The sequence below is a fragment of the Amia ocellicauda genome, chromosome 20, assembly GCF_036373705.1.
Source record: "Amia ocellicauda isolate fAmiCal2 chromosome 20, fAmiCal2.hap1, whole genome shotgun sequence".
Classification (NCBI taxonomy): Eukaryota; Metazoa; Chordata; class Actinopteri; order Amiiformes; family Amiidae; genus Amia; species Amia ocellicauda.
The window spans coordinates 11,474,947-11,493,551 of record NC_089869.1 but is presented as its reverse complement, the minus strand read 5'-3'; the positions used below and the strand labels follow the sequence as shown (position 1 = coordinate 11,493,551).

The following is an 18,605-nucleotide window of genomic DNA, read 5'->3' as shown; positions in this document are numbered from 1 at the left end:
CATCGCTCAGTCCACACAACTTGTGAGTGCAGGCTGGCCTGTCAGCAGTGATATCTGGGAGTGGACTAAGAAAGCAGGGAGGCAGATGAACATTTGCATTAATAATAAAGACAATTAATTCTGTTCCTTCTCTACAGTATTTCACTGTTCTGAACCCTGGGGGGCTGAACAGAATTCATATTTTATTTTATTAAATGTTTTTAATTTATTCTCCCAGTTCTGCAACATCAGTGCTGTGCTGTGATATTACGTAGCGGGGATGGGGGGGGCTGTTTAGGACTGTGTTTGTGTAACAGTGTGAAAGTCGAGCCTGACTTGTGAAATTAGAATCCAAAGAGAGACTATAGAGCAGGTCTCCTGTGTGATGGATCTTCTCACTCTATATTGACTCTTGACTGAGTGGTTGCGTTTCTACCCGATTGCCTCTTCCCTGTCTCACACAACATGCTTCTCTAATCTTCCTGACCGTCCCCCAGTGTCTTCAGCCTCCAATTTTGGGTGGGGCACAATCCCAGGACTCTGAAACAGTGTCTTTTAGTGTCTTCCAGTCCTCTAGGCGAGGCGTAGGTGTGACATCACTCTCCAGAAGCCGCTAACACTGTAGTCCTGGAAACGAAGGCGTCAGGGTTTATAAAGTGGGCTGGGTTGGGGGTCACGCTGAGGAGAGACGGATTTGGACCCTCTGGGACACGATAGAGCAATCAGTGTTAATATTAATAAGGGCTTAAAGAAGAATATATCTTAGTATAGTACAGCTGGGTGATTCATAGTCTTGTTAAAGGAGAAAATGAGTTGGATTAGATTGTGAAAATCACAAGTCTCTATCGCTCCTTGAGGTCAGCAGCTTAGAACCCCCTGGTCTGGACTCTGGAGCCCCCACTACAGCAGCCCATTTACACTGGGTCAAGCTCAAGCAGACCTTCACACCCTGGTGAGAAATGGCCCTGGGTTTGAGCAGTTTTTTGTTTTTTTCCACCCATCAAAGCATTGCAAGGGAGCAGAACCGGCCCAATCTCTCTACCAGCCATCACTAAGTCTCTCTCCCTCTCTACCCCTGTGTGCAGGCTGTTAATTACACAGCTGAGCTGGAGCAATCAGCCTAGAGTGGAAGCTCAGTAACCTCTCGACAAGACACTTCACTGTGAACAGCCTGTCGGCACACTGGGAACGCCAGATAAGGGGTGAGGGGACTGGGAACAGGGAGGTGGCTGTGTTTCTCACTACTGTGCAGATCAACCCCTCTATACACACACACACACACACACACATGCGTATCAACCTCTCCTGCAACCCCAACATCTGTTTGCAGCTTTAAGAGCATTACGGATGGGCAGCTGCCTGTGGTAATCCATGGCTCTCCATAGCTACGCTCCTGTTTGCATCACTTTCCAGCAAGTTTGAAGGCATTGATTAAAACTGCCATTAAATTCTGTCGACAGTCCGGTTGATTTTCTTGGGTGCATGCATGACTTGAGAATGGCACCTGATTTGTGTGCCAGATCGGTAGCCCATAATACCTTCCTGCCAGCAAAGAGTTGTCATCGCACATCTTCAGAGAAAAGTATCCATGTTAAATCGGCTTATACGAAATTAATCTGTGAAACTGAGGAGTTATTACCCCGACTGGTAGATCTGGAGATTATTGGAATGAATGACTCCAACTAGACCAGATCTAGACTTAGAGAATATTGTGTTTTTTAAACCTTTTTTCTCTTAAAAAAAAATCTGAGGCCGTCCAATATCTAATGTTATTTTAGGAACCTTGGGAAGCACTCCAGCCTAACTGATTGATTGTCATTTATTTTTAACAGATCCACAAATGCTTTGCTTTCAACACAACCAGTTATCTATGGAGGTGCAAATTGTCAATATGTTAGGAGTACCAAATGGTTTATTCATTCTGTAAATGGAATGGAAATTGCATCTAAAGGCCCTATCAAAGGTAGAATGGTGAACATGTTTAAGGACATTAGAATATGTGCTGAATGGTAAAGTATAAATTAGAGACCGGGAACAGGCTTTAAAGAAACCTATTACAAAATACAGGAGTATAATTCAAGGATGTTAACCGTGAGACGAGTGCTTTGATTTGTGATGCATAGGGAAAGAATAGTGGATGAATCCTGAATGCTTTGGATACACTGACGCAACTGTCCTCACTGATATTTAAGTCGTACTGAACACTGTCTCAAAATACTGTGTGATGATTGAATTCCTCAGTTTGTTTAATTTAATTATGTATTTATTTACCCTGAGCTGAGATCTTCCACCGACACACAGACAAACAGTCAAATTCTGCCATGTTTTGTTACACCTATTGGCGTTGCATTCCCAGGGGCTTATACACCATTGCAGAATTGACTTTTCTGCCGCCGAAAAGTGACTTTATATGTTTTTTAAGGTCACATCCTATTCATTCAGCGCTGATGGAACGGACTGACCCCAGTGGTCACCCTAATTACCATCACCATACCAGATTTACACCCAGTGCTACTGAATCACTCGTGACCTCTGCTTCCCAAGTGGGTTTCGATTGATATTGTTTATCGTTCAGAGTGTTTTGATTTGAGTAATCCTGTCTGTTGGAATTTGATTTGCTGCACTGTTTTAATTCACCTGAACCAAATGAGATTTTTCTGACCTTGAATTCATTAATTGACTTTATTGTTACAATGTTCATTTAGACCTGGAATTCATCCCTTTAATTGTGACATTTTACTAGGCCACGCACCTTGTCACAGTGCTGTCTTTATTCTGGTGTTAATCACTGACTTGCTGTTGCGTAGGTTTGTGCTGCTCTCTCTTGCTTCATGTGCCTCCCAGACTGGAGTTATGTCATGTGGAACCAGCTTTGTTGTGTCATGTTCCATGTGTTCCCTGTCCGGGCCCTTGTCTTCTGTTGCTGGTTTTTGCTGACTCGCCGATCCTGTGTCCCGTGGATCCGTGCTCTTGCTGTGCCTTTCAGTAGTGAGCCTGGCCCAGTGAAGCAGCAATGCCCTTCCTGAGACAGTCAGCCATGGAGCTCCCCCAGCCTCTGTAGATTACAGTCCTATATAGGTTGGTTTACTTTTTAAACAGAGGCATTAGGTGCGTGCGCGTGCGCGTGTGTGTCTTGTCCATGTTTGTAATTGTAATTGTTTGTAATCGTTTCTGCCTATTTGTCTTTGGTCTCCATATTGTACTTGTCTTGACTAATCGCCCACTGCATTTTTAGGCTTTGGTTTAGGCTATGTGACTAAACTAAGTGTATGATACTAAAAAAGTAATTGGAGGGGGGAAAAAAGTCAAATCTATGCAGGGATCTGTCTTGCTTTTTATTTATTTTCTTTTTCTTAGTTTTCAGTTCGATTGCAATTCCAACAGAGCCTATTATGTCAATGGCAAAAATAATTAGAATTGGAATTTGAAATGGATGTGGAAAAGGGAATTGGAATAGAAAAAGTGGCATTGACCCAAACCCTGATAGCAGTAATGCTGTTGTTTTTTCCATTTGAAATCGCGCTGGTGTAGAGTTGAGTGTAATAATGGTCATTCTTTATGGAAGCAGTCCTTGATTATAATACCACATACCTTGAGGCAATATCAGTGGGTCAAAACCTGGTAAACGTGGACCTGGTAACCACCATAAAGGTCTTGATGTACATGCTCTGATAAAAGCCTGGACGTCTGGAAGCACAGAGGGAAAACTGGGCCTTTGGTGGGTCTTCGTCTCGACATAGCAAGGCTGTGTACGTGGAGCGGTTTGGTTTTGTTTGTTAATGAAATGTAAAGTAAACAAAGGAGCCTTGAACCCAGTGTCAACACCCTTCGTTCGCAAACAAACACTAACAAACAAAAGCTTGACCTCATTTAAATGCAAAGTAAATGTCTTAAATGTAAGTACCATATTCAACCTTAATACAAGTTCCCACTTACCCTTCACTTCCTGCAGTCAAGGTTGTTCATTGAAAGGCCAAAAGGGGTGCCAGCTTGGTTGTCCCCCAGAGTCCTGCACAGGTTTGAGAGCTCTGATTAGGCCGTGGCCAACTGAGCCCTCAATATCTACATGCGGTGTGTTTCTGCCTATGTATTTTGAGTAAGGCTAGGTAGCGGAACTATTTCGGTATGTAAACGAGTTGCCAGTGAAGTGACAGTGACTTCAGGTAGGTCCCCTCTTCGTCATTGGAGTAGCCGATAGCGTTGCGTGGATTCCCACAGCGCCGGGTGGCTGTTTCCAGGTATCTGTGCCCTTAAGTTAGCCAACCTGTCCTCAACATGCTCTCCCCAGAGTATCACTGCTGGGGGCTCTGGCATCCACGGTATCATTACATCACCCGGTGGCCTTTCAATTCCGGGGCTTGCAGTGCTAGACTGGAGGTGGAATAGAAAGACCTGCATATTTTCCCTGTCTTTCCCCGTCTCACAAGCTCTCTTTTTCTCTCTCGCACACTTTTTCTCACACACTCTCTCTCTGTCTCACACACACTCACATTCTCTCTCTCTCACGTAGCCCCCACAGAGACCCCCAGTCTGCCCCGCTGGCAGCCCTACTGTAGTAGCTCCAGTCTTCATCACACGTAAACTAGACAAAGACGCCCATTGAATATCATGCTGATCCATCTCAGGTTTTATAGCTTCTTCTATAAGCTGGGAGCAAGTGCTGAATATTTCCGAGCATGCCGTGTGACCTTATTTTGAGAAATCTGGAGACAGACAGATGTTCACAGTTAAAACAACATTAAGCAGAGTGCATTGCTGATTTGTCACTACAAGCTGTGCATGGCTCGTTATAGGAGGATGATATTTCTGTCTTGTTTGTTGAAATGCTGTGGGGAACCGTTGTGCCATAGAGGTTGTGCTTAAATAGAAAGCCCTATGACATTATAACGGAGCCGTAGAGCACCAGCTTTGAAGTGTCACTCGACAGATAGCCTCGCGCTGATGTTTCACTTCCTATAGAGAGACGAAGACAAACCTGCCCGTCCACACCTGTCACGGTTAGCCTACGGGTTTGCAATTTGAGGCTGGGCACTGTTTTCTGGTTTAGGCTGTCTGCATTGTCATAAAGCTGTCATGTCTGAGTGAGTGTCATCACGGCGAGCAGACAGCAGGCTGTGCCTTCGCTGGAGCCGGTATTTACTCATTCCAAAGCCCTGCCATGCCAAACACATACAAAGATGCATGCAAAGATCTGTAATTCAGCAGATACCTAATGAATGAAACCTACTTCATCAGATGGGTTAATTGGCCTCATCGAGGAACAAAAGCACTCCATTATCACCTCACACAAGACCAATTACACTCCTTTGTCTCATACAAGCTCCATTAACATCACACTCCTTCCTTCCCGAACCATCTTTCTTGCTTTTACGGTCTCTCCAGCTTCTCACGTCGGTCTCCATGTCCACATATCGTCAGTTTCCAGCCGCAACTCTCCTTCCCTCGCTCTCCGTTCACTTTTCTCAATCTGCGCTCGCTCTCCGCCTGCCCTCTCCTTTTGTACTGGGCTTCCGCTGCTGTACAAAAATGCAAACATTTTCAAAGTGGGCCCCTTACAGCTGCTTACAGTCTGACCTCAGTGTTGGTTTAGGCTGAACTGGACGCGGCCCTGGCTAATGTAAGTGGGCTGGAATGTTTCGACCTGTCTCGGAGAGCGGCTCTAATGAAGTCAACTACGGTTCACTCAACCGTAGAGGTGAGGAAGTGTAATCCAGGTGCAGTCTGGGTAGTTTAAAAGTCTGCTGTGTTTTATATTTATTAAAAAAAACTTCCTGTACTCTGTTCCTTATGATTATTAGGATTGTGTGTGTGCATTATTGTGTTCAGGGGCTCAACTTTGAAAGATTAAGAAATAGAAAAAGGTGTGACTCTTAAGGAGGTCTCGTGCTATTGCTCTCGGTTGCCCTTTTGTGAGTCGGTATTACATCACTCGCAAGAAATGCCCCCACTGTATCTTCACACACACATTCTCGCACATGAAGAGTGAGTGAGACACGGAATGATTGACACACCGAGAGAGACACGTGGACAGAGCGAGATGTATCGGGCTGAGACGTGTGACCGCCTTCCTGAGAGTGACATCACACATGATATCTCTACCACGAGCAATTGAACGAGTCCGCTGAAGACGGCGGACGCTTCAGAATTCATCATCATTAAGTTGAGCTACAGATCACGATGTTGAAATAATACTGCAGCTAATCTTACTTCTAATCAGGAAATCGAGCAGTTAGTGTTAATATTGATTTGTATATGAAATGCTACTCAGTAGACCTTGACCTCAACTCTGCCCTGTCTCCGCCGTCTCTTTTCGTGGCATTGCTCTGACTAGGCGTGTCTGCGCAGATAAAACATTATTCTTCTTTTAATGGCAGCTCGGAGTGAGGGGGAATAAATTGGAGAATATAGAACACATTAATCTTGCATCTCACAGGCAAAATCTTCATAAAATATAGAACTTCTCCTCTTAATCTGACTGTCAAAAATTGAAATATAAAAATTAGCCCGAAGAGGAGTTTTCCACCCCCTCCTTTTCAACATGGCCTGAATATAAATAGGGAACCGTTTGTCATAAAGCTAACGGTGTCAGGCAACAATCAGGGAGATCTTTTAATAATGCAAACATTCTCATTCATAACAACATTGTCTCGTGGTCAGGACACGCCTGCAGTAAAGTTTACTACAATGCAAGGCAATAATTATCTTTGAGTAACAGCGAAGACAAACACAGGGCAACCTGGCCGGTGTCGAGTCATGGCAGACAGTCGGGACTCGGTTTGTTTTTGTCTTTACCTCATATTGGCACTCCATTGTCATTAACCGCCCAAAGATCATACACAGAGGCAGATTCAACACCCCATGACACAGCGTTGTGCCTGGCGGTGGATTTTGGTTTGCCCGATGCTGCTTGTGTGTACTGAGCCGTTGAAGACCAGCTTATACATGTTTAATGAGTAGGTGGGCCCAAGATGTGATTTAATCTCGGCCTTAGTCTCGTTTTTGCTGTGGTGCAGTTAATATGCGTGTCACGGATGCTGTTTTAATCACCTCATGAGGGAATTATATTTGCAAGTGCTGTTTTAAGGTCTGCAAGGTCTGGTTTATATTTTTATAGTTTTGTTGGTCTTGGTTTGGTTCTAGAACTCCATTAGAATGGCTACTTCCGTGCCAACCAAAGGATTTGCCGTTGATTTTGTCAGATACAGACTAACAGTGTTGTCTGGAGAGAGATGGTCTATAGCTGACAACTCACCTTGACTGTCATATCCCTGTTCACATCCTTGACGCTGCCCTCCAGTGTGAACCGAGGCTATCGTAGTGTCATGTTTTGTTTTTTTTTTGCTTTTTTTGCATCAGTTTCCAAAGAGCCCTTTCAGGTCAGAGTGGGAAAAAGACAGATGTATTCAGTAATGGAGTGCCGTTTTTAATCTTTAAATATTTATCCTTTCTAATGAGAGAGATTATCTTTAAGCTCTTACTCAGTGCGAGACCAAGAGTGCTGAAAGGGCCTTAATAAAATAAAATAAAAAAGGGACCGTTTTTCTTTGAAAGCTGACAGCAGTTATGATGCGTTCGTTCATCTCGTTCGTCCCCAAGACAGGGACGTGAATGAGTGGGGGGGGGGGGGAACGGGGCAAAGCTTTTCCAATTCTAACTGTGCTGCCTACAGAAAAGTCTTCTACACTCATTTGTTACACAAAACCCCTAATAATTGCCGTGGTAATGGCGTTCCCCTCCGCTGGGTTTCTGTAAGGGAGTGTGACGTGTTTGTCGGGGATTCCAGCATTTCTTGTATGGCAGTCACATATGTTGGTTGCAAACCTCTCCGGGCGATCTGCGGCAGAAACGTGGCTCTTGGAACGGGCTCAATTATGGATTATAACTTCCTTGAAATCGATGACCGCGACGCCTAATTAAAGCGCGCATTAATCTGTTAATTACGACGGGGCGTCTGAAGTGTGTTTGCTACACAACCCGGAGGGGATGCTCTTGTGGTCAGCAACTTCTCCCGTTTGCCAAAGGATCCCATTTTGAGATCTCCCTCTCAAAACGGGATCCTTTGGCAAACGGGAGAAGTCGCTGACCACAAGATGATTTTGTAGAACAGTTCTGAACAAGGAAGTCCAGAAGACAAAAACGTGTCCCAGACATCAGGCAAAGGCCGAGTTGTTGAGCTCATTTAATCAGACGCAATGAGAATAAGATAGCGGCCCATATTCCCCTTCAGCGTTCCCATTGTTTGCATCCAAATATAGCCCGTGATCTCCCAAAGATCTGTGGGGTCCGATATGCTTTATAGTCATTAACTTCCTAGGAATGTCTCGCTCCACATTCCTACGCTCCAGCCGTGGGGTTGTGACCCGGGGAGTCCCGGAGAGAATAGGCACGGAGGCTGGGCCTTGGGGGAGGGAGAGAGGTTGGGGTGGGAGTGGTTGGGGGAGAGGAGGGTATTTGACCTTGTCAGTGTTTGCTTTATTTCCTGCTTTCCCCCCGGGAGAGGGGATTAGTGTTTTTCCGATCGCAGTTGTCAACCGGCCTGCTACATTCTATTTACCTTGTTTCCCTAAAATCCCAATTCGTTATACAAGGAACCACCCAGATTTGCCCTGACGCTTACACAACTGCGTTTCCATTGGGGGGTAGTTGTACATATCCTGCCGAGTAAAGTAGCAGCATCGATAATGATTCCTGACTGCCCTCAATGCACCATCTCTCTGGGCAATTAGTAGCCTTGTTCCCCAGTGGGCTGTTGTATTGAACGAGCATATATTTCTCCGTGGGTCAATTTTGTTTTCCGATGGCCTGTTTCTAATGATCTCACCCCACCTGCTGGAGACTCGGTATTACCACACCGCCTATAGATGATTCATCCAGGCTTTTTTGTTTCTGGGAATAATTAATGCATGGACCAAAACAAGCACATCTGCAGATTGGTCTGTGAAAAAAAGTCATTGTTCCGTTTTTCCTTGAAGTTAATTAACCCAGTCTGCTCTGCTCAACTGATCTTGTTCTAAATGCAGTTACTGCCCCAAAAGTGATTGTTAGTCTCTAGTGCAAATGGTGACACAAGTTTAATTTGGTTAAGTTTTTGTGTCCGCTGGACATTTGCGATAACTGGTCTCGGTCTAGTCGCAGTGTGAAGGCCGAAGTTTTCCCGTCCACCTGTCTATCTCTCCGCCTGTCCGTCCTTGGGCCCTGTGCGTCTGACGCTCGTGTGAACGCTGCTCAGGAGAAACATCCTGTCAGACAAGGTGCAACAAGGTGTTTTCAACTTTCTCTTGAGAACAGGAAACCCACAATGGGAGCGTGGTTTGAGTTGTGTCTGAGATTCTCTGAAAAATGTCTCGTATGCCGTCGCAGTCACCGTAATGTGCAGGTTGTATAATTTGTTGTAAGCCACACACTTACCTACTCATAGCTCTGTGCCCAAGGGCAGTTTTTATTAATTATTGTGAGATCCATCTTTGGTTGTGATGGTATGAGATGGGATTTTTGTTCAGTATGTGTGGTATTCTTGTATTATTGTGGTTTGTTATGTCCAGCAGACCTCTTGTAAAAATTACCATGCCACCCTTGCACAATTGAACTGTTGTTAATCCAGGTCAAATGACCGCAAAATCACAATCAAGCATGGGCATGTACACTAAAGCAAGTGAAACTATGGCAAAATGAATGAAATGCATGTTGAAACTGCAACAACCACAATACAAACGCCAGTTACGATGCAGATGTCTTGGGACCTACTAGGTAGATTAATACAAACACAAATATGATTTATGAATTATGACGTTATCCTGGACCATATTAGACTATATTTAACTGCAGCTAGATTTGTTAATTTCCGTTCACTCCGTCTGGGAGCCCTGTCTGCAGCCCGGGGGGGACTCGCTGGCTTTGTCTCAGTCTTCCCTCGAATGTGTTTGACTCCACATCAACTGCTTGTGTTTGTTTTGTGGTAGAAAGATATTCTGGCAGAATGACGCATGAGGAAGCAAAGCAAACCCAAAAAAACAACCTTTCAATAACCCTCTAATTACAGGGCATAGTGCTAATAAAAACATATTTTCAACTGTGATTTCTGACATGATCGTGTTCGGGTATTTTTGAGCACCTCAGGCAGCTGAAAGAAAGACCAAGGCTTTTCTTAGGTAATTATTTTTATCTCCTGTAAATCAGCACCCCCTCTCTCTCACAGAGCAGAGAGCCAAAGCCCTCCTCTTGAACTCTTAACCCTTTTTTTAGCAAGTGCAGTGTCACGCTGAGCCGAAATGAAAACAAAACCTGAACTGTCACGGCATGATATGACTGTATAGGTGAAATAGCTTGTAGGTAAGCTGAGCTCAATAACAATTACGATAAAGGCAAAGAGTCTCCCAACTCTAACTGGTTTGCAGTAGATTACCTTAAACTATACTGTTATTCTGCTCAAGACTGGTGTAAAAATAAGGATGTATTTAGCCGCTTGCATGTCGGATGACTTGACTTTTTATGTCTGAATCCATCTGGCCATACTAAAATATTAGTTAACCGTGAAGATTCAACTCCAGCTGTGAGTGAGGAATGGCTGTTTGTGTCACCTCTCTTCTGTGTTTGGTCTCCATTGAGGAATCTTTCTAAATACTGATGGGTTTTGCTATACCAGGCACATTCTACCACAGAAGCACTGGGAGGTTCTTCCTGATGTTGAAACTGTCCCGTCTGCTTGCGTGTGGCATGTGAATCAGCAGGATCTGGCAGGATTGCGCAATTGTCTTCTCCCACCCACCAAAGCCTGATTTTAGCATTTACATCATAGATTTTTCATTCCAAAGCATCTGCAGGTGAAAACCATCCGGATCCGCAAAGCCAGTGGCATCTCCTTAGATCTGTGCGGTTTGAAATATAATGCATGCTTTCGAAAACCGGGGCATGGCGCTTTTCAAAATTTGTGATTTGTGTGTTTGTGCGTGTGGGTGTGCTCCTCTGTTTGTTATACCAGCTGAGAGATCCCACCAACGATGTGAGATCTTTAACCACTTGCATGCATTCGTTCTGTCTTGAATTTATGCACACATGCATTGTCTATTTTATTTATTTAATTAGGCGTTTCTTTTTCTACGCACTCCTCAGTCTGCGGAGATGAGCGTTTGGGCACGGGGTCAAGGGAAGAGGTTCCAGTTCTGTCGGACACGAAAGCAAAGTGCCTTGGACGAGATTAAACTCTTAAAAGAGGCCTCTTGCACCAGTCAGCACTAAATGTGTTTTCATAAGCTGTAACAGATGAGCCCAGGATCACAGCACATGTATAAGGAGCACCAGCGTACAAACACACTAATCCCGTTCTTATTGAGAAACTGTGCCTTCTCTTAATTTTACATTTCATATCTTTGAGTTGAGAATGCAAGCTTTATTAATAAAAAAGGGTCAATGCATTTTATAAGATTTTTTATGTGGTGTTTTTACCTTCACCATCTTTTCGGGAGTTTTGTTTTTGCTGGAATAGTCAGCATGTTAATGAACAGTGGGTGCAGACAGCAGGGTCAGGCCAAACAGATAACAGGATTTTGCAGCAAGATTCGATCAGATTCGATTAGTAGGAATGGGACGGACTGGATCTGGACTGGGAAACGGCTGTCCTCGAGCTGTGCAAGGTTCCTTTTCTGCCTCTGTCCCCTGTCGAATAACTAGTTTCATCAAATTATCTGCTCAATTGGACATATGAAAGAGTTTGGGCTTTTTTCCCCACCCTCTTGGGGTCTCTTACAGCGAATGACTTGTAAGATGTACTTGATTCAACATTAAGTAGCTGCAGTACTTAGCAACGGGGCCCCCGGAGAGATAAGTGTTTAAATGTATGCCAATTAATCAAATAATTGGGCCGGTTTCAGTTAAAGAGCTCGGGGTGGATCAAAAGCCGCTGTGTACTGTAGCCCGCCGATAATTGATGTTGACACCTATCGAAACACTTCAGCATGCACAAGCCGTCATGTTAAAATGAGCAACCCCCCAAAAAGTGGTCTTTGAGCTGGATGGCATTGCTTCATCACTTCTCCACTCCCTGTTTAAAAACCCAGCCTTCTACCGAGAAGTTAGACGAGGCCTAGAATACAGCACATAACTGCGATGTGCAGGGGGTGTTGGTGTCTTCTCGTTTTTGTGCTTAGTGTTGTGACTCAGGTTTTTTTGCTTTTTGTTTTACCCGTCGAGGCTTTTCGTTTTAACGTGGCAGGGCTTGGAACAGCCTACTCCTTTGAGCTCCTTGGTGACTTGATGCCAGTTGTGAAAATTGCTCTAATACCCCGACTTCCTTTCTCCCTCTCTACAGATCTCTTTAAGAAAAGTGTCTGAGAAACTCATAACAAGGTAAGATTGTTCTCCATAGATACTTCAGTGTCTTCTGCTTGAAATCTGTTGACTTCACAATGACTTTAGGCTGCATGTTCAAATTATCATTGTGTTAAAACAGACTGTGGTTTCTCTCTCTACGCCGTGTGGGTATGGGGTCAAGAGCAAGAGCTGAACGACAGTTGTGCCCCACATAAGTCACTGGTCACTAAGGACACAAGCTTTCTTGTAGAAGATGCATCTTATTAGGCAACTTAATACAAAATAAAACCCCAAAACACAGCCCAGAGCGAGAGGAGGCGTCTGATTTATTTTCCTGGAGATCCCTATTGTGTGACGGTGCCTTCATCTTAAACTCACAATAAACCCAATGTCAGCAAATTTGTTCTATTTCATATGAGTTCGTCACCGTGCCAATAAAAAAAAAAAAAAGCCTTGACATTTTCTGGTAAGCTTGAAATATATATTGTAAAACAGGGCTGACACAGCAGTATTTTCCCAGGGAAAAAAACAACACTGATGCATGTCCAAATGAGTCTGACCTGGACCTTTATTTATTTCTTCGTGCTGGTGTTATGAAGAGGGAAGTTCTGGCTTCAGTGAGGTCATTCACGGTGTATTAATACCCAGGCTCTGGTTTCAACACACACCAGCTGTTTTTAGATAAGTCGATACAATCTGGAGCAAGAGCTTGCTCAGCATGAAGGCTTGCATTAAGACTGTCAAGGTGAAGCTTCAGTCCACTAGTGTGTTGGCATTCGTGGCTGGAATGGGTTTTGGTAAAAAAAAAAAAAAAAACTTAGAAATTGGTCTTTAGTTTGCAAATTCATTGCCGTTTGTCCAGGCCTTTCTCTTCAGGGTGAATTTGCTGCTAGTTGACCTCTTCTCTGAGACTTCTCTTGCTCTTAAGTCATTCAAATTCTACAACAGGTTTGCCCTTGACATTGCTGCATAATTGTCCTTTGAATTGTGTTTGTGTCTGCTGTGCTGGGTGCCTTGCTGCACTTGTAAGAGTTCCAGGCCAAAGCTGCAGGCTCTGTCGATGGTGTCTCTTCAGCCCCACAGAAGTTGCAGTGCCGTGTCTGCTTTTTCTTCCCACCGCAGTTATTTATACACAGTGAAAGTGATCGCAAAGACTGGACAGGGAGCTTCCCAGTGCTCCCCCAGCTTCTTAAACACCCCGAATTCAGTCTGCACACTTCACATTCAAACCCTCCTGACCTGAACAGGCTTATATGGGCCTCACTGCAGTTTGAATATGTGCACCAGTACGTTAACGGAGAGCGTTGAGCTGTGAATATTTTCAGTTTACTAACTCTCACGGCATCACATTTCCCTTCGACCGCTGGCCAGCGAGACTCTCTCTCTGAGAGCAATAGTGCCTTGGGCTGAGAGCACAGGACTGAAAAAAGCTGTCAGATACCCACAAAACCACATGCTGGCGTTCAGTAGCCTCTTATCTCAGAAGCAATTTTTAGACACTTCCTGTTGAATGGTATCATTTCACCAAGATAGTGGCTTTAAAAACGTCCCTGTGTTTCCAGCTACATTAAGCCTGCTGTAGTGGAGACTCTTTTATGTGACTGGTAATGATTGGAGGTCATCGCGGTATTGTAATAAATTGCAGAAGCGATTGGGTCATCAGTTTTCAATTGGGATTGTAATCCCTGTCATTACATTAGACATTATGAGCGCAAACCTGAGCTGAAACACTTCAGAGTAATAACCTTGTAATGTTTCCCTGATCTACAGCGTGAAAGAAAAGCAAGATCTCCCTCACACGCTATTGTGCAAATCTCAAAATACTTTGATAGCCGGTAACTAACATTAAGGTCTATTTAAAAAGATGCACTGCAATGTTGGCTATTCGTTCTAATAAAAGACTTTTGAGATTTCCCAAAAGACGGTGTGTGGCAGTTCTTTTTTTATTCCGCAGATGGATTTTCTCTCCTAAGCACCTGTTCTGAGTTTTTGATCAGCTGTGCAGGTGTCGTGACTTAAAACGCTCCCACAGATTGTGTTTGGGTGTAGATGGATGTAGTCCGCTCTGGTCAGCCAAATTGAGTCTGTTGTCAGGTCTGGAAGCCCCGCTCTCTGTGCCTGTGGCGGTCCAGGCTGTCGTGGCCCTGACCCAGCCCTCTGCGGGGAGGAAGTCTGCTCTCGCTGAACAACATTGCTCGGGGAGGCTCTCCAGCTCAGCACCGGGTCGTTGCTAAGGAAACCCTGTCTATTTGAAAGATTACCAGCCCTTAACCCTCCCTCTCTGCCGCCCTATCTTTTCCTAGTCACACACCTGTAAGGCTATCTGTTAGCAGGAAGAGAAGGGGTTGGAGGTCTATTTCGGGAACCCTGGGAAAAGTTTTGAGATGTAAGGCAGCAGGGTGGGAGGGGGGGGATGGTCTGTTGATGAGAAAATCAGACTCCAGGCTCTTCTGTCTGCACATCCTTGCACTAGTCCTTGCCTTCAGGTACGTGCGACTTATCTGACGGGCTTTCTTCTGCAATCTGCACCTTCTTTTTCAGAAATGGATGCATTGGTGTGTTCGGAGGGGATGGGGGAGGAGCAAATGGTTCTTTCCAACACCTGCTCCTGCTTGACACACTTTCGTTCTTGCTCACAAAGTCAGAGGAAGAAAACCCGTACGGTTCTGCCAAAAGTCACGCCTGCTTAGTCCGATAAGACGGTGTTGTCGCTTCCCAATCTGATGTGTGATTATGAGTGTGCTTTCAGACTAATGGCACCGAACGCAGGTTAGTGATTGGGAACAAGCTCGACTTGTTTCCACAGCGAATCGATAGCGGCTCCTCCAGTCGTCACTTCGACACCTGCCCATGCCTTCCCCTGCTTCAGACATTTATCTCTTCAAGACGCCTGACCTCAGAGATCAATAAGATACCCATCTGAAGCCTACACTTGTAGACCGAGAGTGACTTTGCTTAGTTATTATGTGGTTGATTTGCACATGATGATGCTGATGCAATTTATATTACGCTACTTTAAAACAAACGCCTAGCAGGACAAGATAAACGGCGAGGCAGTCGTATTCGTATGTGGTGGTTGTCATTTCACCTCTTCTCTCTCCAGCCAGGCGTTGGACGGGAATGACCAGACGGACAGACTGTGTGTGGCAGATTGCAGACCTCCAGCCTGCGTTGGAGACAGTGGCCAGGATGGGAGCCCATGGCAGATGCTCCAGGGTGCTGCGGTTGTGAAGCGAGAGAAGACGGTCAAGCAGGAGAAAGTAGAATCCTTACTAGCACACTGAGACTTTTTTTTTTATGGGTAGGGGTGGACAGAGTGATTTGAGAGGCGAGAGAGAGAGAGTGAGAGAGAGAGTGAGGAGGAGGGGCTGTGAGAGACAGTAACACAATCCTCTTAGACAGCTCAGGAACTAAAGAGAGACAGAGGGAGAGAGGAGAACACAAGAGGCACTTGGATTCTGGGCATCAAGAGAAAGGATAGAGGAGAGAGTGTGCCAGGAAGGGGGAAAGCTATAGGGCTCGAGTCCAAGAGAGATTTCAGTCAAGGGCGAAAGAAACAGAGGAAAAGGAGAGGGGAGAGGGGGAGGGTGCAGGTGGTCAAGAAAATGGGCTATGGGGGCCATGGTGACCTAGCGTAAATGGCTGTTCCTGAGCAGAAGTTAACGTCAGTGTCTGCTGCTCAACCCTCCTCCTCCTCCTCCTCGCACTCTCCTCGCCTCCCGCTCCTCCTCTTCTCCTCCCGCCCAGCCCTGCCTCCGTCCCCGCCCTGCCCCCCTCTCCCGCTCCAGCCCCAGCCCCTCCCCCGGGGCCGCCCGCCGCCATGGTGGGCTTCTGGAAGTTGGTGCGGAGCGTGAGGCAGCTGGAGCTCCACCGCCTCATCCTGGCCCTGATCGTCTTCAGCCTCTTCTCCATGGCCTTCTTGGCGTACTACGTGAGCAACAGCCCCAAAATCAAGGAGGCCCCACCCTTGCCCTTCAGCGACTGTGGCGGCGGAGGTGGGGTCAGTGCAGGAGGCGGCGTAGGGGGGCAGAGAGCGCCTCTCTTCCTTCCCGCGCAGAGCAGCCGCCGCTTCGTCAAGACGGTGGACAATTCGCGCACGGAGCCGGTGGTGCTGGTGTTTGTGGAGAGCATCTACTCACAACTGGGCCAGGAGATCATCGCCATCTTGGAATCTAGCCGCTTCAAATACCAGACTGAGATCGCCCCGGGCAAGGGAGACATGCCAACCCTGACCGAGAGGGACCGGGGCCGCTATGCCCTTATCATCTACGAGAACATCCTCAAGTACGTCAACCTGGACGCCTGGAACCGCGAGCTCCTGGACAAGTACTGCGTGGAGTACGGGGTGGGCATCATCGGCTTCTTCAAGGCCAATGAGAACTCACTGCTCAGCGCCCAGCTCAAGGGCTTCCCCCTCTTCCTGCACTCCAACCTGGGCCTCCGCGACTACCGCATCAACCCCGGTGCCCCGCTCCTCTACGTGACACGTGCCAACGAGGTGGACCAGGGCCCCCTGCCCGGAGACGACTGGACCGTCTTCCAGTTCAACCACAGCACCTACGAGCCGGTGCTCCTGGCCAGCACCAAGTCCTCAGAGTCCCTCTCCCATCTGGGCTCCCACCGCGCCCTGCATGCAACCGTGGTCCAGGACCTGGGCTTGCATGATGGCATCCAGAGGGTGCTCTTCGGCAACAACCTCGCCTTCTGGCTGCACAAGCTCATCTTCGTCGACGCCATCGCCTACCTGACGGGCAAGCGGCTGTGCCTGTCACTGGACCGCTACCTGCTGGTGGACATCGACGACATCTTCGTGGGCAAGGAAGGAACCCGCATGAAGATGTCCGACGTGGAGGTGAGAGTGGGAGGGAGGGGAGGTTTATCCCGAGGAAGTAGAGTTAATCTAAGCTTCACATTTGCCTGATTGCAGTGGTTAACACTTGTCATACACAGGGAATATAATCACTTCTGGTTGATGCCTTCGTGCGTTAAGAAACAATGTAAGGTCTTCTGCTAAGATGGCTGTCTCGGAGGGCTGTCTACCGCCTCCTTTGAGTGGTACCGATCATTTTCTGTCCCAATCTACACAGGCGAGTCTGGTTTCTGCAGCTGAGTTTGCGGACACCTCTCAGGGTTTACCAGCTACAGGCTCTTGTGTACGTGTGCACTTTTCCAATTGACAAGCTGCTGTTTTTAATATTCTTTCCACTCACATTGTCATCGAGCACCGGCAACAGTACATTCCTCTGAATAAATGAGTGCTGCCGTACTGGGCCCAGTGCCCTGATGGAGATTTGGTTTTGAGTATCTCCTTATGGATTTGGGTTGTAAAAACATTCAAACTCGTTCGGCACTGTAAAAACTAAAATCATAGCATGTTGATGACTATTTTATGCAAATAACTGGTATTGTAAAGGTGATGTTTTCTTTATCTACCGGAACTGCAACCTCTATCAGAAGAAACTTTTTTTTTCCTTCAGCATAACTCAGTGAGGTTCTTCATGTCCGATTTTGCCAAAATGAAAGCAGTTTCAGATGCTGAGTATTTTGTAAAACGGCACACTTTAAACTTATTTTAGGGAAAAAAAAAACATTTACAAGAAATCGTTATGGTCGTGTTCCATGAGCAGGTCTTTTTTCTGTCTGGAATCTACTTCATGTACGTTTTGACTACTTGCTGGCTCAAACTGCCGCCCATTGGTGGTGTTATTTCTGTCCATTCAGTGTTGCTGGCTTCAGATTTCAGAAAGCTGTAATTCTGTATTAATAACCACTATTAAATATTTTTAGGTGACTGATTTCATGCCTGCAGCCGTTACACCTGCCTTTTTTATTGAAGCCCAGGCAAGCTCTTCACCTTGTATAATCGCAGGGCATAAAACGATAAAGCCAGAGCAATAACTCACACCATCGTTTTGTCAAGCGTGAACCTCAGCCTAGCCTAAAGGGATGTAGTTTTCTTTTTCTTTCTTTTTTGCCTTTCAAATCACACTCATCCGGCCGCCTTCAAAGTTATAATGAGCGTTTTTAAGCCCATCTCCGTTTCTTAATTAAACTGTGCGTGCCTCTTTGTAGCTGCGCTTTGGTCCCGCACGGCTTCTCCGCTGGCTTTCATGGTGCAGGGAGTTGTGGTGATGTATATTACATAGTTTTATATATGCAGCCGGCAAAATACACTTTTTGCTCTCCAAACCAAATGATCAGAGCTTTATTGTGGTTCAGCTGCAATCGCATATCTTTTTTTATCCCACGCTTTTTTCTTAGGGTGTTACTGTGAGGAAATGTAATTAACTAATAAGCTTAAACAGCAACTTAAAATGGTT

At 45.8% G+C, this 18,605-nt stretch overlaps 1 protein-coding gene across 10 annotated transcripts in view; it reads left to right on the top strand.

The window, feature by feature from the left end:
- The window catches only part of ndst2a (N-deacetylase/N-sulfotransferase (heparan glucosaminyl) 2a), a 98,507-nt gene that overhangs the window by 63,826 nt on the left and 16,076 nt on the right, over positions 1-18,605 (top strand). For 5 of the 10 annotated variants that reach the window (XM_066692947.1, XM_066692943.1, XM_066692946.1 and 2 more), the window contains 2 exons: positions 12,284-12,321; positions 15,389-17,137. In XM_066692947.1, the coding sequence (XP_066549044.1) occupies positions 16,106-17,137 (1,032 nt within the window). In that variant the 5' untranslated portion in view covers positions 12,284-12,321; positions 15,389-16,105. Of the gene's footprint in view, positions 1-12,283; positions 12,322-14,826; positions 15,055-15,388; positions 17,138-18,605 lie in introns of all 10 variants that reach the window. The other 5 variants (XM_066692952.1, XM_066692950.1, XM_066692951.1 and 2 more) reach the window with 3 other exon arrangements.